The sequence below is a fragment of the Cladophialophora bantiana genome (genome assembly GCF_000835475.1).
Source record: "Cladophialophora bantiana CBS 173.52 unplaced genomic scaffold supercont1.1, whole genome shotgun sequence".
Classification (NCBI taxonomy): Eukaryota; Fungi; Ascomycota; class Eurotiomycetes; order Chaetothyriales; family Herpotrichiellaceae; genus Cladophialophora; species Cladophialophora bantiana.
The window spans coordinates 912,240-939,657 of record NW_015971575.1 but is presented as its reverse complement, the minus strand read 5'-3'; the positions used below and the strand labels follow the sequence as shown (position 1 = coordinate 939,657).

Here is a 27,418-nt window from a genome sequence, read left to right as displayed (position 1 = left end):
TGGAAAGACACTAACTAGTAAGCATACAGTATGCTAATGCTATAGTGTGTCGTGCTATGCAATGCAATGCACTGCGCTGCGTGTATGCGTGGATTTTTGGTTCTATCAGAAAACAAAACACCATGTCGCCGTGGATGGAGGGCTATTGGAGATACCAAATTATTCGTCCCAATCGCTTCATGTAACGAAAGTAAATGTAATGTAATTTAATGCTAACGCAAGGCAAGGGAAGTGGGCGGAGGGGCTCTCCGGGTCTAACTAACACATGTCAGGAAAATAAAATAATAAAGGGGCGATGGTTGATGGTGGCAAATAACAACACACGAAGCAAAAAGGGCTTTTGGTGATGCTTCCCCTCCAAGCTGCCGCTCCCTCTCCTCTTGTGCGCCCTCTCCAAGTCCCAGCCCCAAAAGAGGAGCCCAACAGAAACAAACAGGCGGAAAAGACTGGCTGATCGAGATCGAACCACGTCTCAACGTGCCATACGTCAGCCACTCAGGAGAGCCGTCAGACCACACTTGCAGCCCCTTCGCTCCTCTCCCGGGTCGCACAATAAACAAATTCTCAGACGCGAGAGAGGGGAGAGGGGAGAGGGGAGAATGCAAGACGCAGACAAAGGAGAACAAATGGCACCAGTAGGAGAAAACCCCAAGATGCAGTTGCATCCATCCACACAACACGCACACACCTTGGGCACTTCCCATTCCTTGCCTTTGCCTTCCTCCTTTTTTCCCTCACAGCGCTTCTAGAGCCTTCGCGATCCGCTCCGGTCCTATTTCGTGTCCTCCTCCCATCTTGGTCCTGAGGTCCGCCATTGGTTTTCGGGTCGCTGGCCCCGGCCGTGCATCCCAGCCTCTGGGCCCCTCGTCCTCAGACACCTCGCTGGGCGGCGTCGAGCTCTCCGAATCCGTCAAGATCTGGTACTCGGTCACGGTGCTTTCAAAGTCGGGCAGCTCTGCGTCTTTAGCCTCCTGGATCCAGAGCTGCTCGGCCCTTTGCAGCTGCTCGAACCATTCCCGCACCGTCATCTCTTTGCCCCGGCAGGTGAGTAGCAGCTCGCCATATTGGGATAGCCCGGCTCGCGACGCCTTGTGTTTCCAGTCCGGGTGCGCATCTTCTAGCAGGTAGCGCCGTTCTGCAGACAACGCGTTCATGTAATTGAAAAATGCACCTTCAGAATCTAGAACGGTCCCCCCCCCGGTATTAGCTTTGGCCTGTATTCCCCGCTTCGCAGTGGCAAATGTTGGGAAAACTCATTGAGAGGGAGGGAGGGAGAGAGCTTTGTTGTCAGGTAGGGATGCGAACTTACACGACCCTGGCATTCCTGGCAGAGGAATCAATCGGTCAAACCGCTCGTCCAGAAGTTCTTGTAATCTGAGGTACGAGGCGTAGACAATCGAGGTAGATTCTTGGAGAGTCCAGAGGGCGTCTTGTACCGCCTCCGGCAGTTGCATGAGCATTGATGCTGGCAGTGCCGCGACATGTGAGACATTGCTGGGGTCGTGTGAATGGGGAGGCTCCAGGAAAAGAGCATCGGCAATTGGGCTGGCATTCATGGTGACTGACGGGGCGAGTGGACGAGCGGACGAGTGGCCGTGGCTATAAACCAGTGCTGCGAGGGTCTGAAGGCGCGAAGACTCGAGAGGAACAGAGGTGGGATGGACGATGAGGATCAGAGGAAGGGGAGTGAAGTCAGTATATATGCATCACGGTTTCGCGGGACGTTTTAAATGCTTGGTGGAGCGAATACTTGAACCGTGTAGTCAGATCAGGCCACAAATGTTTTTATATGCGCCATTCATCCAGTCCGTATAGAGCCATGACAGACTTGGACAGACTGGGAAGTGGTACAAGGGCGGCTGTTGTGATTGGACCGGAAGTCTGCATGACGAGGTGGAAACTCGGAACTATCAGAACTTGAAGAACCCAACTTTGTCAGATGTGGTCAATAGAATCATCCCCATTAGCCTGCATGGGCTGGGATAAGGAATCAACTAATGTGACGTAAGTCAGTGATACAGCAACAAAGAGCCATGTTTCCTTTCTTTCTTCCACCACGCACATCCACCGCCGCGTGACTATTCCCACACAGACATCTCCGATCCAGTAGTGAGTACGTTGAGACAGTGCCACCGCGTACGGAGTAATTCGATGCATACTCCAACCAGACCTTGAACGCTGGGCCATGGAGAAGTCCGTCGGAAGAAAAAGCATAATGTGACGCCAGTTCTATTCAACTTTTCTGCGGATAACGAGAGCCGCAGCAATGGAAAATGTGAGCTTAAGTAGGGAATGACATGTGTTCCTCCGCCGTGCTCATATCTTCCACGACAAAGCCGCCACGCCCGTCCTAGAGACAATACGTCAATGGGGGTACAGAGCGCAACGTCTTTTTTCAACATCGATTTCGAAATTTATTGGATTCTGCACCGCTGATCAGCCATCACACAGCAAAAGGGTTGCAAAAAAGACCGACGACACATACCGTTGAATGAGGTGCACGCCAGAAGCCGTCTCGACGACGCTGCTCAGCTCGCCCGGCTGCAGGGCAAATGCCGCATCTTCAAACTCCTTCTGCATCTGCCCTTTGCCGAAGAATCCCAGGTCGCCACGCTTGCGAGCACTGCTGCAATCCGACTCCGAGACGGCCAGGTCGCCCAGGGTCTTCTCGCCCGAGCGGATTTGTTCTTCGTAGCCCTTCAACATTTGAATCGCCTCTTCTTTGGAGCGGGTGATGTTGGTCTCTCTCCAGCTCGAGGGACGACGACTATCCTTGTGCTTGACAAGCAGATGCGCCGCACGGATCTTCCCCTCGCTGCCGGCTCCATCGATGCGGGCGTTGGCAGACGAACTGTGGTGCTGCGCCATATAGACCTTGAGCTTGTCGGTGTCGGCATTTTCTGGGGGCTCCCATCTCGACTCGTGAGTCTTCTGGTTGAAGTAGTAGGGCAGATTCTTGGAGTTGGAATGGCGGACCTCCCAGTCAGGGGGCAGCCCGGTATCGGTCTCAGTCTATTGTAGAGAGTATCAGTAGGTATTCGTTTTGCGACGGTAGGCTTCAGCGGGCGAGCGAATCGCCATACCATGGCTTTTTGAAGCGATTCTGCAGATGCAGCACTGCTCTTGAGAAGGATCTTGGTCAAAGTGTCGATCACGTAGATGAAATCACGAGAAGGAGGATAAGTTATTGTTGGGATGCCCCAGTTCTGTTTGGTGTTGCTATCACTTCAGGGCGCGACCGAGGTGGGGCAGTGGATTTGTCGTCCGTCAGCTGGTCAAATAATGTGTCGAGAAGAATGAGCCTGCGAAGGAGGGCAGCATAGGGCTGAAAAGCGGTTAAATGGGCAGGAACAGGAGCCTGACTGGCTGATCTCGTGCGGTCTGGACGGTCATAGGTTCGCTGATGGAGCTTGTAACCTGTGTTGCCTGTGGAGAAGGTGAGAGAAGACAGTGCAGCAGGACAATTCGCAGGGAGTCAGACGTGCCTAGGTAGACCAGCTAAGAGTGAATGGACCAAGAACCTGCCAGAGAAATGAGAAACATTCCGTTAAGAGTCACTCGGGACTGGTCAAGCGGTGAATCACACTGGCATTGGGTGGGTTTGGCAGCTTTGTTTGGAGCGATGGCCTGATTTTCGGCGAGGTACATAATGTAGAAGTATGGCGCAGTCACCTCACGAATTGCGGGGAGCAGCAATCCGTGCACCTTACGAGGCACAGTCTCTTCGACAACACCAAGCCCTTCACACCGTCTCGCCATCTGAACGTGCTAAGTCACTTTGACGCCCTGTCACTGCTGAACCAGCCATTTATCTACGCCTCAATCGCTTGCCTTTCCTCGTCGGTGCCTCGCTCCTATCCGCCCAATTACTCAGCAAGACCATACATCCGTCCGTCTGGTGTACCACATCAAACGTTGACACTCACCAGCGCCTCCATCCGTGAAAGACAGCACTTTCAGAACCCCGACCTCAAATTGCTCTACTCTCCTGTGTGTCGGATCAAGCCTTACGCATTCAACATGTCTGCTGCGGCCTCCCCATCTCCCAGTGAGGGCGAGAGCAAGCGTGGCGAAGTCTCCTACCGATTCTGTCAAGAATGGTACGCCTCCGATCTCTTCCCAAAGACTTCTCTGACCTGTTTCCCAGCTCGAACCTCCTCTACCCGAAAGAAGACCGCGCCACCTCCACCCTCCTCTACATTTGCAAGGCTTGCCATGCGACTTCACAACACGACTCAGCATGCACCTACCGTCAACAACTCGGCGCCAATGTTCAAGAGACAGCTGGAACCACCGCTGATGTTGCACACGATCCAACGGTGGGTTCTGCTTTTCCTGAGCTGCCCCCTCTCTGTACCCTTTGCGGGGAGCCGTTGAGATGCAACAAGTGCGGTGACATCTAGCGGTAAAAGGCTCGGGAGTCCAGAAGACTCGGCGAACGGTCTCTGGATCGAGTTCTCCTCTCCATTCCGGGTCAAGTCTGAAATTCTGAGACTTTGTGGCTGACGGCTTGCTTTCCTTGTTCTTTTTACAGCTTCCTCGAGCACCAAAGAAATGTCCAAAATGCCGGGAAACGGAAGCTGTGTATTTCCAGTCGCAACAGCGTGCCGCAGATACCGGAATGGTGAGTGGCTGTCTTGCAACCCTCAGCCTCAAGCTTCTGACAGGAATACCTAGAAACTCTATTACGTATGCACCTCCTGCAATCATGTCTACACTGTCGTTTGAGCATGGCGTTGGTGGCATGAATGGTATTATATCATGGTTGTGATACCACGCATTCCAGGAGTTTTGGATTTGGGTGGATCATTTGGGAACGATTTATGAGGGATGGGATGGATAGGCCGACGGAAAAAAACATCATACTGGCACGCACGGCAGCACGCACACAGAAACAGCTCCAGGACTTTGGGTTTCACAATTTTGCTTCTTTGGCCTTTTGTACAAGAATTTTGATCAACCACGGTGAGGAGTGTCCATCCTTCAACCTAGCCCAACAAGCATGCAGTCGCAGCCACTGATTGTTTTATACATGCATCGGTGCCAATGACAAAATCTTTGACCACTTTTTATCCCGTAGTTCTGCTCCCACTATGCTTGACAGCCTCGTCCCAATGGGATCGCCATTCTTGTTGATAAGGACACAGGCATTGTCGTCGAACCGTATCAGACTCCCATCTTTCCTGCGCTCCTCCTTTCTGGCCCTCACAACCACTGCGTGTCGGATATCGCCTCGCCGCACTTTGTTGGCAATACTCAAACTCGATCCGCCTGGAGTCTCGGCGCCGAACGACCTTTGCTTCTGGACGACGACGATGATTCTGTCCCCTGGAAGCAGACGGAGGGATCAGTGGAAAGGCCACATAGACACTGGCGACATCTCTTGAGTACCTATTCTAGCAGCTTGTTTCTTCTTCCTCATAACTGCGACACACTCGACAATGGCAGCTCCAGAGTTGTCGATGCAATTAAGCATCGTCTAGTGTCAATCAACCGTCAGCATGAAACACGAGCAACTGAGCCAGAGGATGGTAATATCCACCTTCAATTGTATCATCGCGGCGGCATAATGCGCCCTCTCGTAGCAGAGAGTTGCAGGATCAAGATGTGCTCCGTAGTTGCAACTTCAAAGTAAGAATCAGTCTAGCTGCAGATAAATTATAAAGTGGATAGGGATTCAATTGGGTCCCCGGGTGAAAAAGCGCATGGGTGGGCAGGCATGCACGGCACACCAACTAATTAAACCAACCAAACAGAGCGGCCCGAGGAGTCGCCAGCTCTGATTTCGTTAAGGCTTAAGGCTCGTCACCCTCCCAAGCCTTGCCGCCTCCGTGCTGGTCGTGCTGGTCGTGCTGGTCGTGCTGGTCCAGCCGCCGCCGCCGACGTTCCTTTGGTTCCCTTCTCCCCCCCCTCGCTATCCCCGAACACTCGAAAGTCGCCCTTCCCGTCGCCCTTCACTCAACTTCCCTCTTTCATAAAGTGAAGCAAGCTGAAAGTCTCTCTCTCTATTTCTCAGCTTAGGAGACCATCTCATGCACGTCTAAAGTGCCCAATCTACTCGGACCGTTATGTCGCAACGTGTACACGTTCACTTTACCATTGTTTCGCTCCTTTTCGCCTCACTCAGGCTGGCCTGATTCCAGACCGCGTTCCAGTTGTCGAATTGTCAATTCAGCCCCTTCCGCTCTTTCCAAACCGCCCCCAGCTAAATCACATTCATACAAATTCCCAAGATCTTGCAATCCCGACTACTCATATTGTTCATGAACTCATCCGAGTCTCAGTTGTCGGGTGCCCATCGTACACGCGACCATGGCTCGGGGGAAGGGCGCCACAGAGCCTGAAAAGACCCAAAGGCTTTCCCTTGCTGAGCTGGCCGCTCATGACGACGTGTGCTCAGACGTCATGGTAGATAATGTCGGTGAGACTCCATGCTATGAGAAGACCCCATTGTGCTGATTCACGGCAGGCTTATTACAAGTCAAGAATCCGAAAGAATCGCACCAAACATATCCCAATCCGCGGCATCAAGGAAGACGAAGTCCCACGGATCCTGCTGCACAAGGTTATTGTCGACAAAGATGTGGAGGCCGCGGAGAAAGCCCTCCTCGCCCTTCCCGGCTTGAAGAGATACAAGAAGAGTTTGCGCAGCAAGGCCGAACAAGAGCATTTTTTGCAGCACCTGAGAAAGTACATAGATATGTACCAGACCGATTGTGCTTGGGAAGTGTCTACCACTAATCGCTACACCATCACCACTTATGAAGCCGCGGTCACGGCCAGGAGGCGCATCAGACAGGGAGACACCATAAAGTATCTCACCGGCACCCTTGTTCCTCTTACCACCGAGGAATCGGCCGATTTGGACTTGACGAATCGCAACTTCAGCATTGTTGTTTCCAGTCGCAAGAAAAATTCATCCATCTTTTTGGGTCCTGCCCGTTTCGCCAATCATGACTGCGATGCAAATGGCCGTCTTGTCACGCGTGGGGAAAATGGTATGGAAGTGGTCGCCATGAAGAATATTGAGGTCGGTGACGAGATCACGGTCTCATACGGCGATGACTACTTCGGGCCCGGCAATATTGACTGCTTGTGTCATACGTGCGAACAACTTGAGCGAAATGGCTGGACATCCAAGGCTGGCATCCTTGACACTCCTAGTCGCACTTCCACTCCACAGCTCGAACCTCAAACAGCAGCTCAACCCCGCGGCCTGAAGCGGAAAAGGGACTCAACTGCCTCCCACGCCTCTTCCGTACCTCCTCCATCAAAGCATGCTAAGATCATGCAGTCCCCGTCTAAACTGCAGCAATCCTGGACGCCATCAGACAGTCCAGATGCGGAGATGCCGCAAGTTTCAATGGAGCGAAAATCCGAGCCGACCGAGAATTTGCGAGCTGCGGCTTCCAGGGAGGCAGCAGCACTCTCGCCGCCTCATAGCCCTGCGCGATCAGAAGTACCCGAGTCGGGAGAGTCAATTCAACCTGAACCTGAGCCGCGGCAGAAGTCCCCCGGTTCGTTGAAGGGGCAGACGGATCATAGGGAGAACAAGGTGGCGACCAAACTGCTACCCAATATATCATCGCGTGTTCCACTGTCTCCGGCACCGACCTCTCCTTCTAGTCATGGTTCTGCAACCGAGGCGAGTGGATTAAGTCGGTCAATTTCTCGGGCTCAGGCCACCGATACATCTGTCACGATCAAGGTTGAGACTGTTGAAACAACCAAGATAGAGGAAGACGAGGATACAGTCATCGTCGTGCCCTCCAGACGAAAATCTTCGCAAACCAGTGTGGCTCACCAAACGCAAGAACAAGAGCAGCAGATGGGCATGGTCGCTGAAAGCGTGGCATTGGCTGTGCCTCAAGCGGTTTCCACTCTATCCACCACAACGATAAGTAAGGAAGTCCGCAGAGTCGAGTCGTCCGTTTCAGCAGCTGCAGAAAGCAGCGTGCTCCCATCCATAGAACCGATGAGTACCTCCACAACCGTGGCCACATTGACGGTCCACCCAATGACTGGCACCATCCGCATTGCTGGCGACTACATCCTCACCCGCAAATTACTCGCTCAGCCTCATGATCGCTGGGTACAATGCCACAACGACAAATGTCTTGGATTCTTCATCCAACCCAACGGCTACCAGACACGCCGCGAATGTCCACGCTGCGAGCGCCACAGTATGCTCTATGGGTTTCCCTGGCCAAAAACAGACCCAGATCCCCGCAAACTGCTCGAGCGCAAGTCTCATGGAAATGGTCGTGGTAAGAAGAACAACAGTGCTCAGGCAATTGAGTACAGCGCATACAGGCGGAAAGGGAGATGTGGGAAAGGGACATGGGTAGAAGGTGGAGGAGACCCTGAAGAACGGGTCATGGATCATCGCACGATCCATCGCTTTGTGTTGCCCGAAGAGGAAAGAGAGTTGACCCGAAAAGGTCTTCTGAAAGAAGCCGAACTTGCTCGGGCGGCGGGAGACCATGCCTTGGCAGTTTTGGAGGCGAGGATGCGCGCAGGTTCTAGCTCGCGGGCTCTCAACCACGGAATTGGTACGGAAAGCGCTACGAGGGACGTGAGCGAGAGTGGGAGCGCGACTCCCGATGAATTGAGGAGGAGGAGTAATCGATTTGTTACAAGGCCTGTGGCTGTCTACACGGACAAATTCTAGGGGAAGAATGCGGGGCCATCTACCGGGGCAGATTGGCTGCCAAAGGTGATGCCTGCGCCGTCAATAATGTTGTATGACTCGCAGCACGATGAAGACATGACGAGCTGCGAAGAACTGAGATGCGCTAGAGAAGCGGCATTCCTCTTGATGGAGAATGGGGAGAGTCATTTCGGAACAGCAGAGAGCAGACAGAGGAGGAGGAGTAGATAATGCTGCGTGAGAGGTATTTACGAACCTCAGCTCTTGATCGACTGCAGTGTTAGAAGCCACCCCATACGGAATAGTGAATCTGCTCAATGAGCATGGCTCGGATGCACAGTGCATGAGGCAATTGCACTGACAGCTGTGGCACATGGTGCCTTGAGGCTTGATATCTTTGAGCTGTCTATGCAGGAGTCCGCACCTCGTCCTGGAAAGCAACGTTCTTGAAATGGGCGAGCATTTTCCTCTCTACTTGCTAATCCCGACGTCAGAAACAAGCCAATAGCTCGACGCCGATAACGAGGCCTTATCCTCCGCGCTAACTGATTTGGGCCTCAGGCTTGGATCTTGCATCTGCGCGGAGAAGCAAATTGACATCACTCAAAACACGCCGTAAAGCTGCAACCAAATCATTTCTATCATGATTGGGCTGATAGTGGGATGATCATGCTCGAGGCCTGCTGGTTGCCACAGCCGCCTCGATGAAGGAAGCTTCATACTAAGGTCCACCTGGATGATTCTGATCGTTGACCTCTTTCTCGTGTTGGACCAGGGCTAACGATGTGCATCAGCCCTGCTTGAGACACTGTCTTTGCTCATCAAACATCTGACTTCCCCTGCCTCTCCTTGTCCACGCTTGACTCCTTCGCCATGCCTGACCCGATGACTCTGCAGGAAGAATCCGATCACTTCTCACCATACCGAGCAGATGGGAAACTTTATGGCTTCGTCTGCGTCGTCACGGGCGCGGACATGCCGGTTGGCGCTGCCATCGCAACAGAATTGGCCGGTATTCGATCTCCTCTGCAACCAGATTGAACCCTCGAAGCTAACCTGGTAATCAACCCCAGCACACGGAGCAGCATGTATATACGCATGTACCGCAACCGACCAGCCTTCTAGCCTTCAATCGAATCTCTCCAAACTCTACCCAAAGACCAAGGTCATCTCCTATCCTTACTCCATCTCCTCCGAACAAGACACGCTTGTCCTCATTGACGAAGCTCTGAACGCCTGGGGCCGCCTCGACGTCTGGGTCTGTTCCTCTGGCCTGCTGGGCCCGCCTTCAATCGACCAGACCACGCCGCAAGATCTGCAGAAATGCTTCGAGGCAAACAGTCTTGCCCCGTTCTTCGCCTTGAAATACGCGCCCCATGCGATGCAGAAGACCACAGCAAAAGGGAACTATCCTAACGCAGCGCCGAAAGATCAGCGGTATGGAAGTATCATTGTTGTGACGTCCACGGCGAGCACGTATGGAGGATGCTGGGGACCGTGCTTTACAATGAGCTGCCACGCTGCCCTTGGCGTCGTCCGCTCGGGGGTCGCAGTCCTAAAGGGGACAGGTGTGCGCATCAATGCCATCTCTCCCGGACAGATCGATGTTGGGGTTAGCCTCAACGGGTTCGATGCAAAAGGTACCTTGATGGGGTATAATACCCAGTTGCCCCCTGCAGCTCTTCAAAGTGCAACGGCGCAAAAGAATAACATTGGACTTGAAAGGGCGGGGACCCCGGCAGAGGTTGGTAGGGTTGCTGGCTTTTTGGCCTCGGGGTTTAGCAGCTACATCACCGGGGCAAACATGGTCGTGGATGGAGGAGCCAGTGTCATGTGCCCACTGATGGTTCCCATATAGTGATTGATAACATAGTTCATACAACGCAAATGGAAAGTAGACAGAGTGGGAAGACGAGGGAATTGCCTAGGTCTCCTCTTGTCTGCAAGTCTTACAACAAGCACAATGAGGTCGCAGTCCTAGACAAGAATCTCTCGGGGGCGGTGACTGAAGTCCTAATCATTTCGGATGCTTCCATTGTAGGGAGTTACTATCTAACAGTACCTGTATGAGGAAGACAGATCGGTCCTGCTAGCGAAAAAAGACTCCCCTCGGGAATTGATTCGTTCTGGGCACCATATGATGATGAAGAAGCCATGGAGACAATGCAGTTCATGATAGGGATTGAGTGCCGTCGGTCTTTACTTTCAAGTTCCAGCGGAGAGCAGCTCGAATTTTCCATAGATGGGTTTCGACCGAATGTATGAAAACCCTTGCTCCGTGCGAGTTGCGGGAGAGAAGAGTGAGCAAGCTCGGCCCGTCCGAATAATAAACATTGTGCACACATACCGCAGGCGAATATCAAGACTATCATTACATACAAGGCCAGGAACATAAGGAGCGAGGGTGTTGGAATGGTGGGAAGGGGAAAAAAAAAAGAAAACCATTTATACCGAACCCGGAAAACTTGCCCTTTTGGTTCCGCCCCCATCCTCAATCCTCATGCTCCCCCGAACTTTTTCGAAGCCCCGAAGGTCTGGACAGTCGAGCTTCCAGCAATCAGCAACAGTATTTGTGGTGAGTGGGAGAGACCGGGAAAAATGTCTCCTCGATCCAGAGGTGCACGGCGCGTCGCTGATGCTTTCGGTATGCTCTTCGCGCGGGACATGGACTGATGGCAAAGCTGACACCTCTCTCCAGCATCTCCGTCAATCCACCACGTCTGTTCGTCATGTCTACAAACTCTGTTGAAACGGACCTATGCCTCTGCAGCAACCGCCAAAGCCAGCCTTGAATCGCAGTCTTCGTCTAACACCCAACTGTCCCCGTCAGGGCCTGAGGCGTCCCTGTCACCACAACCACTTTACACTATAAAAGCTGGGATTGTCCTTTCCCGTCCGCCCCTGATCACACCAGACCCTCACCCCTTCGAAACCGCCTTTCATCTCTATCAACGTCGTCTAAACGAGCGCCTCGTATTACCTTTCACGCAGTACTTCTACTATCGCCGCAACACGCCCGCATTTGAACATTGGCGCAAACACCGCCGTGAGCGAGGCGGCGCCGCAACGCGCGACATCGGGAAGTATAACGCGTACAGTCCGGACGCGTGGAATGATGAAGTCCTCGTGGGCGATGAGACCGGGAAACCGGAGAAGATTGTAGAGCAGCTCATCTCCGAAGAGGGCAGAGCTGATGAGTTCACTGGGCAAGGAGACCCCAGGTTTGCGGGCCTGAGAAGGCATACGGAGGCGGATGAGAAGAACGATCAGAGGAGTCTTGAGAGGAGGCTGCAGAGGACATTGTATTTGTTGGTCAAGTTAAAGAACAAGGGTGGGCAAGCGAAAGAGAAGGCGGCGGATGAGAACAGTGAAAAATGGTTATGGAAGTTTCCCTCTGGGCCGGTTGTTGGTTTTGAAGGATTAAAAGAGGTAAGTGAGCACAAATTGTTTTCTTCCCTTGCTTGCACCTATGTTCCCGTATCCTTCAGCTCTTCGTGCGCATGGGTGAGGCAAAGAGCTAACCAAAACCTCTGTGAAATACAGGCCGCGCAACGCATTCTCTTCAGCTCACTAGGCCCTAACATGAACACCTTTTTCGTTGGCAATCACCCTGTTGGCCACTATGTGGCACGCTTTGCCTCACCGCGCCAGGCTCCATCTTCGCCCCCTTTGTACATCCGAGGATCGTCGTCTGGAGCTTCAGAATCTCCATCGTCCACACTATCGACAGCAACGACAGAAGCTGAAGGGGCCAATGAATCGACACCCCTCCAGCAAGACCTTGCGGCACCACAGGCCCTAGTCGACGGTGAAAAAACATTTTTCATGAAAGCGCGGATAATGGCTGGCCAAGCCGACCTCTCATACTCTACTTCTCATTCCGATCCCAACATCAAAACGGCAAAGGCCCTGACGGATAGTAACGCTCCCAGCCTGGACAAGGGTGAGGCTAAGGATAAAAAGGGTGTCATTGCCGATATGGGATTGGATGAGATTGAAGATTTCAAGTGGTTGAGTAAAGATGAGGTGGAGGAGCACGTGCATCCAGATTATTGGGTGAAGGTGAAGAACATGCTTGTTGCACAGTAAAATACACCAGAACCGCCTGGATGATGTTTGTCCAGGGAAACCATGGGGACCACAAAAGAAAAGGGCGATGTAGGCAGAAGGGGACCTCGAACGAAGCGAAACAACGCTGTTGAAGCTCGACGCTCTCCTCTGCCCCGGGTACAGTGGAACAGAAAGGCCCTCAGGGCAGCTTTTCGAGTTACGAGAGGATCTCAGCTTCGTGCATGGAGGGAGAAGGAAGAAAAGCGGCGTGTCCGAGGGGTGAGAATTCCCCATGTTCACCTCATCAATCCCATGGCTCCCAAGGAGGAGAGGAGTAGGCAGGGAGCAGGGCAACCCCCAAATCTAATTTCCCTGTAGTCTCTATGTACAAGTGTATATCGTAAGGGAGAGACTTTGTACAACATAGACGGGTCGAAAAGGAGAAAGACGAGGCCAGGGCAGCTGAGTATCGAGAAGGCATCTCATCCATGCATATTGTTCTGTTCGAGACCAAGCCAACTAACGAACTACCCGACTAACCAACTATGAGGGGAGGTATATCTGTTTTGCCCGACGTACATGGGAGAGAATAGGTTGACATGAACTCAGATGTGAGAGATGAGAGATTGAGGCGAGATGATTTCTATCTCCACATCTATCCATCTACTTACTCTGTACCTACCGATGTAGGTATCTATCTGTTTATTAGCCATGCCTATCCATTCATCCATCCATCCATCTTGTGGTCTCTCATGGTCGCCCTCCCCCAGTTCTCAGATCCAAACGTATGTATTAGCCCCTTGGTATGGTCTGAACGCAAAAGTAATCAAAGTCCCATCCAGTCCAATATATGTAAATCCAATCCGATCTAATCCATCAACGTATTTGGGGGAAAGAGAAGGGGGGGGGGTTGGTTGGATGGGGGTGCAACTCGGATTAACTCTCCAAACCAGACCTGGTGAATGCCTCTTCCCACCGCCCCGTCGCAGGGGGAATTCATTGGTCCAACTTTGCTGTGCGGCGCTGTGCCAAATGTCCGCTGGAGGCACGCTCTTTGAAGTCATGAGTCCGAGGTCGAGGTCGAGGTCGAGGTTGAAGCCACCTACTCTCGAGCCGGTTGTACGCTTAGCTCCCTCCACCGTTCCCTTTCTCCCCTCTCTCCCTCCCTGAACAGCAAGAAGGAACACATTCGCCCGCTCGCTGCTCAAGTTAGAATCTCACGAGCAAATCCACGACCACGCCACGGTGGTCGCTCATCCACACCTTGTCGTCGAACCGATTCGGTAGCACGCCGTATCCTTGCACCATTTCCCTGACTTGGTCGTGTTCTCCCGGGCCTTCCTCATCGGCCGTCGCCGGGGGGATGCCTAGGTGCACGAAGTCGATCCGCTCCCGGCCCTCAGCGGCCGGGTCGGAGGGGAAGCCTGTGAAGGTAAGTTCGTTGCCGTACGCATAGATTTTGCCGTTGCTGTTGTCGGACGACCCTACGAGCCGGCGCGTGTCCACGAACCCGGACCCCCGTGCGTTGAGGATCTGGTAGGCGTCGCCGTCCGGGTGGCTGTTCAGGTCCCCCGTGAGGAACGTGAACGTTGGCGTGTACTTTGATCGGAGGCGTGAGGCGACGCGCAGGATAAGTTTGGCGGATTCACGGCGGGATGTTTTGCCTTCGTTGTCGAGGTGGGTGTTCATGGCCAGCATCACTTGTCTCTCTCCTCCTGCTGCCGAGGCTGTTGACGATGTCGTGATAGTGGAAGGTTGGCGGCCGTCTCTAGCGTTGTTGACAAGCACCGATTCCAGCACCGCGCACGTCAGAATGCGAACACTGTCCGCATCCCAACCCTTCTTGCCCACTTCGCCCGTCTCGTTCAACCAGACCGTTTCAAAGTGGACGCATTTCCAGGCCGATTTGCGGAAGAAGATGGGGCTGTATTCGCCTTTGGTTTTGCCGTCATTACGCCCGACTCCGACGTAGGTCCAGTCGTTGTCGTCGTCCGCGCCGGAGCCTTGTGTTGTTGACGGCGTCGAGGTGTTGAACGTCCGATTGTGCAAGTCGACAAGTTGTTGATGAAGCACCTCTTGCATGCAAACCAGCGTTGACTGGGGAGCAAAGTGCGGACGCGTGTGGTACTTGAAGTGGCTCGAGAGGTAAGGGAAGCGGTCTGGCCACAGCTTTTCGCTCTCGTCGGGCGTGTCGGTCGCGAAGCGTACGTTGTGAGTCAAGATTCTGATCGGAAGGAGGGTAGAAAACGATTCCCTCCGCTTTGCTGCCTCTCCGGCAACGGGTGGTGGTGGGCACGAAGCGTCGCCCATGTTGAGGGACGATATGCAAAAGGGGATACAGAGGGGCTATGTGACAAAGAATGCTTCAGGATACAGATCCATGAAGCATATTTTGCCTGAATGTGATTTGCTCCCTTGAGCCTAGGGCTGTCGTTCTGAGGGACAGACTACTATGAAACAAGGGCGAGGGACGTGTTGGAATCGAGTTGAAGGCGGGGATAAATATAGGGTTGCGGCCAGATGGGACCTTTAAGTGACCGGTCCTTTTACTGTGCTAGATGGCGAGCTTGTATCACGGCATGACAAGTGAAATAGCTTTTTCTGTGACATAGTCACCGCCTATGAAGACGTGACAGGCCAGCAAGGGTGGAAAAGGAAGATCGTCAGGAACAAACGAAGTTGAACCTTGGGAAGCACAACGATGCCAACAACAACCACGCGAATCGACAGAACCAGCCTGGTTCGGGGTTTCAAATGACGTCATTTAGAGATGGTTTATACATGGCCCCATGGAGATCCGTGGTTGATGAGCTCAGCCACGCGAGGACCTTAAGCAACGTGAGTGCCCGCTGGGGGAACGGTGGACGATGTGTAGTGATGAGTGCGACTCTGAAATGGATCGGCAGGTCGTCCCCATGCTTGTACGAGGACGTGTTTGACCCGCACCACAGGGCATTCCTTGAGGAGAACGCCAGGTCATCCGCCGACCGGCACGAGAACAGCACCTCAACGTTCAAGGTCTTCTTGTCTGCGAAGACATGGGCGATGCCACGATTGGGGATGCGATGTAGTTTGGGTTTTGGCAGTCCTCCTCCATCCGTGAGCCACACGGGAATCAGCGCTGGAGAAAGACTGTTGACAATCCGAGCACGATACCGGTGATGTGGATAATTCCATGAGACTGGCTCCGTGTCTCCATACTCCCGAGTTCGTTGATGAGACTTCTGCAAGTCAAAGATGGCGTTCTCGGGAAAGCTCATGTAGTGTTACTCGAAGAAGCACGGTTGTGCCTGGTTTGTCTGCTGCGTGTGAACTTGGCCACTGGAAGTGGCCTTGATCAAAAAGCACATTGCATAACCTCTCACAATAATACTGCTGATCGAATGTTTACCTACCTGCGACCGGCGCACCACTCCCTCCCGGCGGGATATTCGCTGTCGGAGTGAAATTGGCGCCGGAGAGTGCACCGATCATCTGCTGGAGAGGTCCAAGAGCGGCCCGGCGCTTCTAGAAGGCCATTTCCACCTTCTCACACATGTATTGGACACGACAAAGACCAGTACGTAGAGCTGAGTCAACTCTGAAGTGGCATGCATCCCGTGGGGTGAGATACGGGTGAGATATGTAGAGCAGAATGCTCCGTCTGGAGGTGAGCGAGGATTTGGCGAGATGTCGGCTGAACTTGTCAGACAGCATTTTGGACGGGTGATGCTAAGCCAGATCGGGCCATTAGCGCCCTGACCCGACGCGAAACTGAAACTGCGCCGTGAATCCGACAAAAGTCCAGAAGACTACCATGATCCCATTCCAACCAACCCCCCCCATACATCATCCTCGCGAGCGGATCGACTTCAGCTCAGTCGCATCTAGTATGTATCACTTTCTTTTTCTCGCTTGTTTCCCTATGTCTCTGGCCCGGTGTCTGCGATGGCCAACAGATCGGTGACTGGCTTACGATCAGCCGTCCAAACGTCCATCTCTTTTCGCAGCCCAGACCTCATCTCGAGATTATTTCCAATGGCTAATTCCATCATTAGAAACGCGTCCAGTGCCCGTGGGCCTCTCCTCCAGTGTTATTCCTCCCCATTTGATGAGATGTCGACATGAGTAATCCCCCCGACGGTGGAAATGCGGTAGCCGCGCTTGCTGAACCCACCGCCTCAGCACCCAGCAACGAAGAATCAATCGCGCAAGGCAAGGAAAGGGCCAAAGAGATCCTCGCCGCGTCCGGTATTAATGTCGCCCGGAAGGATGGTTCGGCCGATGTCAACGGCCACAATGACGGATCCAACGTTAATCGAAAGCGCAAGCGCGAAACACCAGTAGATCGTATCCAAGCAGCGGAATATGTCGACCGCGAGTACCACTACAAGGCGCTCTACGCAGAGCAGCTAGCCCACCCGTTGATAGCTCAGGAGAAAAAGCAAGAGCTCGCGTTGTATCAGAACCTTCGCCAAAGACGGGATCATGACCCTGGCTCCGTCTTTGGTTATGGCTACGCAGGGTACGGCAATCCCAGGACAGACGAAAAGAATCTCCCCAACCCGGTAGTGTACCCGCGCCAAAGAAGACCTGGCAAGAAGAAAACCTTACCACCCCGGGTGTCGCGAAAAGACCTCAGCATACAAGCAGAACAGAGCGAAGAGCTGGTGCCCATCCGGCTTGACATCGATTGGGGCAAAATCAAATTGCGCGACACCTTCACCTGGAATTTGCACGACAGAACGACATCCGTCGACTATTTTGCAGAGAAGCTGGTCGAAGATTTCGGCCTCGAAATCCAAAACTGCCGTCCACTGGTTCAACTGGTCGCAAATCATATCCGCGAGCAGCTAATCGACTATTGTCCTCAGATTTATGCAGATGACGAGCCGTGGGAACCTTCCCTTCCATATTTTGCCTACAAAAACGACGAAATGCGCATATTGGTCAAGCTCAACATTACAATCGGCCAAAACACGCTCATTGATCAGTTCGAGTGGGAAATAAACAATCCGTTCAACTCTCCCGAGGAGTTTGCACGGCAAATGACGAGCGATTTATCGCTGGCAGGAGAATTCACCACCGCAATTGCGCATTCTATACGTGAACAATGTCAACTGTTCTCCAAGTCATTACATATCACGGGCCATCCGTTCGATGGCCGGCCGATTGAGGATCCGGATTTGCGGGAAAACCTCTTGCAATCACCTTTACCGACCACGTTCCGGCCTTATCAAGCCGCCAAGGACTATACACCGTATCTGTACGAACTCAATGAAGCAGACCTGGAGCGGACCGAATTATCTATCTCTCGTGATCAGAGGAGGCAGAAACGTTCGACGAATCGCCGTGGAGGTCCGGCTCTACCAGATCTCAAAGACCGCCAACGCACAATCCGGTCGCTTGTTGTCTCTTCCGTCATTCCTGGCGCTGCACTGAGCATGGAGGAGAGTCGAATATTCAGAATTACAAAGGCTAGCCGAAAGTCAGCACGCGGCCAGCGAGACGGGTTCGAAGATTCCGACGAGTCGGATAGTGAAGACTCGGCACCTGATTCTCCAGCCATCCCGACTCACTTGTTACAGCAAGGCACTGCTCGTACTAGAGGTATTAGGAACGCAGCACTGACTGCGACTGCGGGTATCAGATCGAACTTGAGCGGCTTCGCATCGGTCAGATCTGCAACACCGGAATCAATTGCGCCTTCGCATCACGATGGCCGAGCTTCTGCTAGGAAGAGAGACTACAAGGAAGAAAGCGACGAGGAGTCTGCTCCAGACAAACTGATTGTGATATTGAAAGTGGGGAAAGCTAAGCTTCGAGAGTGGACGCGTTCGCAAAGAGTCAAGGACAGGGCGGCTCATGTCTCGAATATGTCAAATCACGGCAGTCCACGACCTGGCAGCCACTCACGATCTGTTTCGGTGGCCCCCTTGAATCTCGCAGGCATGCCGCCTCCGCCATCGCCAGTTCCAGCGACCGTGGACATTCCAGGGGCCGTGGATGCAACGCCCAATCCGATTAACCCAGCCGTAAGTCCCATGCCCTCATCTCAAATCGGACCTGTACTCACCTTGTCTGCTGCTAGCCCCCACCCCCTGACTGGCTCGTTCGGGATCTGGAAAGATTACGGAAAATATATCCCAATGACCGATTCGAGGCCCTCATGAAGCACACAGCAATTGACCCAAAAACTCAGAAGCTGGTTGCGCCTAATGAGACGAACCGATCGTTTCCACACAAATACGTCCCACGTATCAGATGCTCTGACTGTCTTGTATGTTCCCCCATCATTCGACGCTGTCTCTGTTTGTTGAACAAGCATTTTCATTTGGAATCCCGTTTTCCCAGTAGTGACTGACGTTGATTCACAGGGCAAAGTCTACTTACCTGGCGAAGGTCTTAGTGCCACGAATTTTGAGTCTCACCTCAAGAACCGCAATCACAGGGCGCATGTGGATGTACGCCTGGCGAAGGAAGCATGATGCGCGCAAAATGTATGGTATTGCATCACCCGAACCTTGAGATGATCCGACCCTGGTGCCTCTTGCTTGTGTCACCAGTGTCTAATGCTACACGACTGGAATACTTTCTCGCTGCGAGGCTGAGGTCACGTGGTGAAGGCCACTCCTTTTTGGAGCCCACAAATCTCAATTGGAACTTGACCCTGAGGGAGCGTGACGTGGAAAAGAAGGCAGACCCTTCAAAGCATGACCATGATGTCAGGATCTCATCGGTGGTGTGCAGACAGCCTCGTCATTTGGTCTGAATCAACGGGAGCACCCTGCGGCGGCAATGATGCCTGAAGCTGACCGGCATGGGGAGGCCATTGTCGGCACCAGAGGCCCGCCATGATCAAGTACTTGGACGCAGCTGGCCCTTGGACATCTATTCGAAGATAGTGCTTGAATAGTTCTCAGCCTGATCAGGGACAAGGTGCAGGGAGGTACTGGAGACCAAGACACCGTGTATATAGCTTGTTGGTGAGCTTCTTATCGACTGGTGTATTACGAACATTGGAAAACAGTCTGTAGCTGTAGAAAGGGCGTTCACAGTGTCGTGTGATCTTGGAAGACTCAGTCCAACGCATTGCTGCCTTGCTAGCTTTGCATCCCCGCATCCACACAACTGAAATTCACTTTTGCACCCCACTAACGACTGTGTTAAATCCCCTGAGAACAGTTGAATGCTTGCCACTCCTCCATTGCAATTGCACTCTTCTCTTGGGACGATCCTGCTTGCTCACAATGGCTGATGCAGCGGTAGCAGAAGGGATCAACAATCCCGACAACCTCACCAAGTCAGTCTGCACTTTCGACTGGTAGGTATTCATAACTGACTCTGGCCTCAGGTACAAAACCGCCGCTACCATCAGTCACAAAGTCCTCGACGAGGTCTCCAAATGGTTGGTCGAAGGAGCTAAGATTGTCGATCTGTGCATCAAGGGCGACGAACTTCTCGAAGCAGAGCTCAGCAAAGGTGAGGCCTTTTCTCGAGTCACGGTTGAGATACTGTTGTCCAACTATGGCTGCGGACAACACTTATTCAGACGTCCTTCTCTAACATACAAGTCCTGCAGTGTACAAGGGAAAGTCCATCAATAAAGGCATCGCGACTCCTTGCACAATATCCCCTAGCTCTCATGTCACCCCTTTCACCCCGTTGGTCTCGGACGCCGATGACGCAGCCATGACCATCAAGGCGGGTGAGTTGGTTAAGATTCAATTAGGTGCACAGATCGACGGGTATGGTGCAATTGTTGGGGACACCGTTGTGGTGCCACAAGAGAAAGGGAAGAAACCAGAGGTCACTGGCCGAGAGGCGGATTTGCTTCTCGCTACTTACTACGCGAATGAACTCTTGCTCCGACTGATGGTGCCTCCGGGGCTATTGGCCGCCGGGACTGAGGAAGAAAAGAAGAAGGCTGCTGCCGAAAAGCCGCCAACTCAAACGAAGATCATCGCGTTGGTCGAGAAGGTCGCAAAAGCCTACGACGTCCATGTCGTTCAGCACACCACGTCTTGGCTATTTGAGAAGAATGAGATTGAGGGCAAGAAGAAAATCATTCTGTCGCCGGCTGATGGTGCCAAAGGAGAAGGTTCAGCAGAAGTCGGCGAGGTCTGGGGGGTTGAGGTGGGCATGAGTCTGGGATCTGGCAAGGTCAAAGAGTTGGACAAGCGATCGACTCTGCTGAGGCGAACGACCACGACCTACGGCTTGAAGCGGCCAAGTTCGCGACAAGTTCTCTCGGAAATTGTCAAGAAATTCGGTACTTTCCCATTCAGCCTACGGCAATTGGATGATGAGCGAGCCGGCAAGGTTGGCGTGGTCGAGTGCATCAGATCTGGGGTTCTACGTGAATATAAGCCAGCCGCAGAGGCGGATGGTTCTCCTGTCTCGAGATTGTTCACCACTGTTGGTAGGTCGGACCGTCGTGTGTTCGATTTGGCACATTATGCTGACGATTGTCCCTTTTTTTTTTGGCAGCAATCACCAAGAATGGCCTTACACGCCTAGCGGCTCCTCCTCCATTGGATCTGGAGACCGTCAAGTCCGACAAGAAGATCGAGGACGAAGAGGTTCTGTCAATCCTCGAGCGACCGCTCAGCAAGTCTACTGGCTCTAAGAGCAAGAACAAGAAGAAAAAGAAGAAGCCCGCCAAGAAGGCCACCGCCGCGGCTGCTACGGAGGAAGAAGATGACGATGACGAAGATGACAGCGACGAAGAATGAACAGCTCACTCTTACCAACGGCCACAGATGCTCTTAGCTGGTTGGACAGGCATAAGAGTCATATGGCAAGGAGGTCAATGAACTGCTGGAGGAAGTCGTTCTTGACGTTCCACGAGATGAATGGAGCTGGTTGGGCATCTGACGCGACCTATGGTCACAACCGAGAAGAAGCGTGTTTCAGGACAGTGGGAGAGCGTCAGGAGGAGAGCACATGGATGGTCCTTATCACCGCCGCTCCATTGGCCGCAACGAGGCATGGGAATGAATAGGAAACGAGCAGCAAACTATGACTACACAGAGGACAATAAACGAGAGAAATGTCGTGACGAAGAAATTGATGTGACTCTGCCTGGGCTTCTGATTAGGCCGTACCGAGTAGATGACGAGGGGCAAAAGTGAGAGGCAGCGCCGTAAAATGTCGCCACGTCATGATGAAAACAGTGACTGTTGCCTAGGATCAGGTCGAGGACCAAATATAATGGCTTGAGAGGTGACTTGTCTTTGCCTGAACAGATGCAAAAAGGTCAGTTGCTGGCTGTGAGTCTGGTCCTCCAGGATCTTGGGGGTGGTGGTGCAATGTGTCCAGACACGGCAACCAGGGAAGAGGGAAGAGACCAGGAGGAAAACACGGAGCTCTCAGCCTTGGGGGCTTCAATAGTTTAGAGGCGACGAGGCTCGGGAAGCCGAGTAGTTGCCGCTGCGGAGGCCGGCGGGCGACTGGCAGCGACTGGCAGGCAGGAGCAGCAACGCAGCAAAGCAGCATTGGCGGCATAGGCAACATAGGCTAGCCTAGCATAGCAGCCGAGTGGCACCTAGGGTGGGTGAGGGTGCTAAGGCTAAGTGCCCCTTGCCCCGATTCTTTTGTCACCACTCGATTCTGGCATTTCCTCGTTTGCGGAACCACAACACCATGCGCCATTAACTTTTCCCCTTCTTGCACCTCGTCACAGCCTGCGCCCTCTGCCCGCTGAGCCGCATCCAAGGCTACAGTAAGTCCTTGCCTTGCCTCTGGTGACACGTCCCTGAACTAACTCTCAAGCAGTCGGCGCGTGCGGCGCGGAGAAACGAAGGCAGGATGGCTACCAGATCGTTGCGGCAGAGGTCGAGCCGCTATTCGAGTCCAGCCACTTTCGGTGAGAAAGAGGCTGCTCCAAAGCCCGCCGAGGAGATCTCGACAAGGAACGGTCAACAGACGAGTCTGGACAAATGGATTGAGCCCGCTGTGCGACCTGCGGTCCCGAGTTTTGAAGATACAAGAGGTCTCGAGAGGGTTGGCGTGCTCGAGAACATGCAGCCCCTGGGAACGGCGCCTTCTCAACGACTGCTCCAAAAGCTCAAATTGAATTATGTGCGCCCCTCGCCACGACCAGCCGCGGCACAGGTGGACGAGGTTGTCACTCCTGTGGCAGAACCTGACAAGGTGGACTCGGCGTCACCTTTAGAGGACGAGGCAGTGATAGTGGCAGCAGCTGAGGCCGAGCGGCCTGAAATATTGTCCGACATCCCACTCCATCCTCAACGGCCATCTGACACCATTGTCATTTCCAGTCCCCCGCGTGGTCGGCCTCCTAGAAGGGATGTTGCAGAGATGCCCCAAGCAGCGACCGTTTCGCCGTCCCCCATGACATTATCATTTACCCCTACCAACCATGTTTCGCCCAAACCACTATCAATTCAGCAGCAACTACGACAAGACCGACTTCGCACCCATGTCAATCGAGCTGTTCAGGAAGCGCACCAGAAGAACACGCCAGACCTGGCACATGGGCTTCAGAAAATCCGTGACGATGCTCAGCTGAATCCGGAATTGTGGAATGTGTTGGAGGCTTTGATCAACAAGTCTCCTAGCTCTGAGCAGTTTAGAGTTTTCAAGCGCTACATCAAATCAGGCGTCAAGCAGCATAGACGAGAGAGTCAAATGTCTGCGAGTCCTTATCAACCGTCGCCTCAAATATTCAACGACCTCACTTCCCCTGATTACCGAGTACGCTCACCGAAGCCCGGCCACTCACACGCCAACACGCCCTTGCATTCCGCAGAACGCCCTCCCAGAATCAATCTCTACTTCAACCTCCCGCGCGCAGCAGCTACTTTTGGCTCCGAAGAAGCGCCAGTCTCGCCGTCCACGATTTCCCGGTCTGTTGGGATCGTTGAGCCAAGTGGAAAATCCATCCACCACGCCGCCAATTCGTCGCCTTATAAGCGGAAAAGATCAGGGAGCGTGTCGACTCTATCATCGCTTTCGTCAGCTCCATCAATCCCAGATGAAGTTCCACCTCCCTGGGAGCCACAAGGAGAGGAGCCGGCTGGAGGCGACCGATCCAGATCAGCTGGACAACGCCAAGCCGCAAGCCAGGTGGCAGCTGGCAACAGACTCCGTTCAGCAGCCGGTGCCGCGACTCAACCTTCTCATTCTGCTCCCAAACAGTCCTATCCAGAGGTCGCGACTTCCTCCAAGACCAACTCCAACAAGAAGTTCAAGAAGTCGCGAGAAGAAACCGAGTTTGACATTGATGAACTGTCTAGGCGGAAACGGGTTTATCTGGATGACAGCTTTCATGATTACAACACTATTCCTCGGCCTGAGAGCAACGAACGAGATCCGGCCCACGGACATCCAGTCCGAGCTGCATCGCTCGACAATCCCCCTGCCCCCGTCATTCATCCAAACAGTTTGGTAGTGCCCAGCGTCGCATTGACGTCTCCAGTGAGCGCTCAGGCGCCGCCTGACAGTATCTTGGCCAACGGAGCCGGTCGCAAGAGAAGATATGATGAGGTGGACACAGACGACCTCGAGGATATCACCACCGAGTCGTCCTCTCCTGGCCCGCTGATTGTACCACCACCGCCGGGTGTGGCAAACGCTCAGACACGGAGTGCGACCCCAAGAGCGACCAGACTTCAACCAGCACAGAAAACGCGCAAATCTGCGCGGGTCATGGTATCGTAAGTATCACTTTTTTCCCCCTTCTATTTGTCCCAATGCAATCCCCCCAAGGGAGTGTTTTTGGGGTGGTGGATGTTGTTGAGATAATCCGGAAGGCCAGGGCTCCGACGTCAGGCTCCCACCGACCCGTTTGGAAAGGCTGCCACAGTCCTACCGGATCCATCCCATCCCCCTTTGATATGCATCTCAGGACATATTGGCTGACCTTCCTCTTCTAGGCCCAACAAGCCCAAGAATGGCGGAATCACGGCAGGAATTGCACGTGCGGGGCCAGGGCGTGATGCTGGGCTCGGCAATTTGAATGGAGCAGAATCAAGCGCAGAGGTAGGAAACAAGCCCTGGGCAGCCCAACCCGATTTTCTTCCATTTTTCCACCTTCCACCCAAATTCCCCCCCCCCGGCCAACACCAGGCTCTCACCTTGCCACGATTGGCTCCAGCCCTTCATCCCCCCTTACCACTCGGTCTCCCCTTCTAATTCCTTCTCATCATTCTTTTGGGCCTTGCCCTTTTCTCGATCCCCGAGTTCCTGCCCACTTTCTGCTGCCTGCTTTTCTTTTGCCTCGGGCTTTCTTGATCCCTTTTTATCCTCAATCTTTTACCTGTCATCGTGATTGATGTTCCATCTATCAATTACTGACTTGATTTTTCAGGACAACGACGAGTTTTGCGCATCTTGTGGTGGCGAAGGGAAGCTTCTTTGTTGTGATGGCTGTACAAATTCCTTCCACCATGCGTGCTTGGAGCCTCCCTTGAATCCGGATGAAGAGGTCGAAGGCGAATGGTTCTGCCCGCGATGCGTTGCTCGGCGGACGAAGCAGGTCCCCCAGCCATCTGGTCTCTTGGGTATGGTTATTCGTCGCGTTGACGACATCATTCCGAAAGCCTATTCACTTCCTCTGGACATTCGCGATTATTTTGAAGGAGTTCGAACGGGAGACGAAGGCGAGTACGAAGAGGTCAGCCTCCCCCGCACCCAAAACAACACAGCTAGGATGAACCGAGCTGGTTTCATCGAAGAGCCCAACTACAAGGAGATCCGCGACGGCAAAGGCCACATCATCAGATGCTATCGCTGCAACATGACCGCCAATGGCCGCGATATCATCCCTTGTGACTTCTGTCCGGCGAAATGGCACTTGGATTGTATAGACCCGCCTCTTGCCGTGCCGCCGCGGCGCCGCGCGGGTGACAAACCTGGTGCATCGTGGCGTTGTCCTCTCCACGTTGAACACGACTTGGTGGCTGTTGGTCGGCAGAGCGAGAAAGCCCCGGGCGAGCTCGGTCGCGTCCCGCGATTACGCAAGCCAAAGAACGCCGTGCCACTCGACGTCAGCGTGACTCGAGGCTTTAGAAACAATGGAATCATCGAGGTCGACCTAATGAAGGACCAGCCCGAATTCGACAAGACCAAGGAAGTCCAAATGCATGGCAAGATTTACCGAATCCCGGAGATGGGTATTAGATTGGATTTCATCGATCGAGTGAAGAAGAGCTGGTATGAAGATCAATCCTTCCCCAGGCTAATGGATGCTCCCAAGAGGATACGAAATCGAAAATATCGCCCTGATGGAGCTGTTCTTCATCATCCGCCCACACAGACGATTGTCAAGATTCGAGAACCCGACTTCTTCACGGGTGCGAATGCTCTGGCCATCACAGAGACGGCCAAAGCAAATGTCGCGTTGCGGAGACGATCAATCCGAGAACAGCAAACTGTGTTGAATCTTGCTCAAATGTCCCAAAAGGGGATTGACGGCTACTCTGGGGATGCGTTGGCAGAGTTGACAAATCAACTGATCAGCGAAGCTCCCTCTGAAGTGGTAGATGCCGTCGAAAGGACTGAGCTGGATCAACTCCTCGAATTGCAAGAGCTTATCAACAGGAGGCTTGCTTTTTTGGGACACGCTACAAATACCTCACGCTCGACATCCATGGATGCTGGGACGTCCGACGGCAACTTCACTAGCGATGAGATTCCCCCCTCCCAAGATCCCAATATTGATCCGGCTCTACATTGGCTGCCGTTGAATAGGCGGCCAATATCATCATCACCAGGGGTCACCATTAAGGATCTACCTATCGATCCCGCATTGCACACGGCGTCCGTCGCTAATGTTTCGAATCCCAAGATAGTGAATGGCGATACTGTCGAAGTTCACGCAGTAGAATCAGAAGAAGAAGAGGAGATGGAGGAAGCAGGAGAAGACAACAACGACGAAGAAGGCGACTCGCCTCCAGTTAACGAAGCCGCGGCCCGTAGGCGAGCTAAGGAGGAAGAAGACGCCCGATGGCTCGCCGCATTCTTTCCGCTGAGGAGTGAGCGTCCCGCACGGTATTCACCTGTCAATACGGCAGCTCAAGGGTATGGAAATGGGAACAGTCTCGACAGGATGGAGACGAGCCCTTGAATTTGGTTTTCGAGTTGAAAGATTCAATATCTAGACACTCCACCGGCGTCCGCTTTAGTAGTGGTCTACTTCAGCCGACACCGTAACGCCTGCACGTGCCAAAACCCGACGACTAGGCGCGCGGAGGCTGCGTGCAAAAGTCAGAAGCGTATCTTGAGTATGGTCAAATGTGAAATTACGATACGGAACACCTATTGCAACAACCAGGGCACATCAAAGCCCGTTCAGACGAGGAATTGGAATATGGGGTTTCGTTTTGGAGTCCAGTTTTTAGCATCTTCTGCCCGCTGGAGTCGACCAACAAGTCCAACATCAAACCAAGCAAAGGCAGATGAGAATCGTGATACGTTGACACCAGCTTTGTCAAAAAGTGGGATTTGAAGCATTGGGAGTGAGATGGGAGGGTTTCGTTTCGAGGAAACACTGTATTCCAGGTCCTGAACAGAAGCAGGGCGAGGTACATGGCGGCAGAGGAAAGCGAAGGCGAAAAGAGAAAGGTGGTTGTTGAAGGTATTTTCAGAATCGGTGGGCCAGACAGAACTCGTATGTGATATACAAAGGCTACGACTCGAAGAGGGGGCGAAGCGAAGCCAAAAGCACCTTGGAATGGACCGAATGAGATGGATGCTTGAAACTTGAACGTGAAG

At 53.2% G+C, this 27,418-nt stretch overlaps 11 protein-coding genes across 11 annotated transcripts; 7 read left to right on the top strand and 4 right to left on the bottom strand.

Moving 5' to 3' along the window:
* Window positions 1–734: 734 nt before the first annotated feature.
* On the bottom strand, window positions 735–1,556 carry Z519_00338 (uncharacterized protein; the record flags this gene model as incomplete). The annotated part of the gene is made up of 2 exons (XM_016758097.1): window positions 735–1,180; window positions 1,310–1,556. 2 exons carry the CDS (start codon window positions 1,554–1,556, stop codon window positions 735–737), a joined length of 693 nt encoding a protein of 230 aa, XP_016625346.1.
* Window positions 1,557–2,436: 880 nt separating this feature from the next.
* Window positions 2,437–3,759, bottom strand: Z519_00337 (uncharacterized protein; the record flags this gene model as incomplete). The annotated part of the gene is made up of 3 exons (XM_016758096.1): window positions 2,437–3,012; window positions 3,084–3,206; window positions 3,559–3,759. The coding sequence occupies 3 exons, from the start codon at window positions 3,757–3,759 to the stop codon at window positions 2,437–2,439; spliced, it is 900 nt and encodes a 299-aa protein (XP_016625345.1).
* Window positions 3,760–4,020: 261 nt separating this feature from the next.
* On the top strand, window positions 4,021–4,377 carry Z519_00336 (uncharacterized protein; the record flags this gene model as incomplete). Its single annotated transcript, XM_016758095.1, has 1 exon — window positions 4,021–4,377. The coding sequence occupies one exon, from the start codon at window positions 4,021–4,023 to the stop codon at window positions 4,375–4,377; it is 357 nt and encodes a 118-aa protein (XP_016625344.1).
* A 1,935-nt stretch (window positions 4,378–6,312) lies between these two features.
* On the top strand, window positions 6,313–8,671 carry Z519_00335 (uncharacterized protein; the record flags this gene model as incomplete). The annotated part of the gene is made up of 2 exons (XM_016758094.1): window positions 6,313–6,417; window positions 6,470–8,671. The coding sequence occupies 2 exons, from the start codon at window positions 6,313–6,315 to the stop codon at window positions 8,669–8,671; spliced, it is 2,307 nt and encodes a 768-aa protein (XP_016625343.1).
* Window positions 8,672–9,523: 852 nt separating this feature from the next.
* On the top strand, window positions 9,524–10,508 carry Z519_00334 (uncharacterized protein; the record flags this gene model as incomplete). The annotated part of the gene is made up of 2 exons (XM_016758093.1): window positions 9,524–9,662; window positions 9,724–10,508. The coding sequence occupies 2 exons, from the start codon at window positions 9,524–9,526 to the stop codon at window positions 10,506–10,508; spliced, it is 924 nt and encodes a 307-aa protein (XP_016625342.1).
* Window positions 10,509–11,248: 740 nt separating this feature from the next.
* On the top strand, window positions 11,249–12,739 carry Z519_00333 (uncharacterized protein; the record flags this gene model as incomplete). The annotated part of the gene is made up of 3 exons (XM_016758092.1): window positions 11,249–11,294; window positions 11,349–12,079; window positions 12,194–12,739. The coding sequence occupies 3 exons, from the start codon at window positions 11,249–11,251 to the stop codon at window positions 12,737–12,739; spliced, it is 1,323 nt and encodes a 440-aa protein (XP_016625341.1).
* Window positions 12,740–13,909: 1,170 nt separating this feature from the next.
* On the bottom strand, window positions 13,910–15,010 carry Z519_00332 (uncharacterized protein; the record flags this gene model as incomplete). Its single annotated transcript, XM_016758091.1, has 1 exon — window positions 13,910–15,010. One exon carries the CDS (start codon window positions 15,008–15,010, stop codon window positions 13,910–13,912), a length of 1,101 nt encoding a protein of 366 aa, XP_016625340.1.
* Window positions 15,011–15,450: 440 nt separating this feature from the next.
* Z519_00331 (uncharacterized protein) lies at window positions 15,451–15,960 on the bottom strand (the record flags this gene model as incomplete). The annotated part of the gene is made up of 1 exon (XM_016758090.1): window positions 15,451–15,960. One exon carries the CDS (start codon window positions 15,958–15,960, stop codon window positions 15,451–15,453), a length of 510 nt encoding a protein of 169 aa, XP_016625339.1.
* Window positions 15,961–16,803: 843 nt separating this feature from the next.
* Window positions 16,804–19,167, top strand: Z519_00330 (uncharacterized protein; the record flags this gene model as incomplete). The annotated part of the gene is made up of 3 exons (XM_016758089.1): window positions 16,804–18,714; window positions 18,771–18,959; window positions 19,057–19,167. 3 exons carry the CDS (start codon window positions 16,804–16,806, stop codon window positions 19,165–19,167), a joined length of 2,211 nt encoding a protein of 736 aa, XP_016625338.1.
* Window positions 19,168–19,929: 762 nt separating this feature from the next.
* Window positions 19,930–21,414, top strand: Z519_00329 (DNA-binding protein, 42 kDa; the record flags this gene model as incomplete). Its single annotated transcript, XM_016758088.1, has 4 exons — window positions 19,930–19,982; window positions 20,034–20,161; window positions 20,262–21,101; window positions 21,170–21,414. 4 exons carry the CDS (start codon window positions 19,930–19,932, stop codon window positions 21,412–21,414), a joined length of 1,266 nt encoding a protein of 421 aa, XP_016625337.1.
* Window positions 21,415–22,489: 1,075 nt separating this feature from the next.
* Z519_00328 (uncharacterized protein) lies at window positions 22,490–26,771 on the top strand (the record flags this gene model as incomplete). The annotated part of the gene is made up of 3 exons (XM_016758087.1): window positions 22,490–24,360; window positions 24,580–24,685; window positions 25,014–26,771. The coding sequence occupies 3 exons, from the start codon at window positions 22,490–22,492 to the stop codon at window positions 26,769–26,771; spliced, it is 3,735 nt and encodes a 1,244-aa protein (XP_016625336.1).
* Window positions 26,772–27,418: the final 647 nt, after the last annotated feature.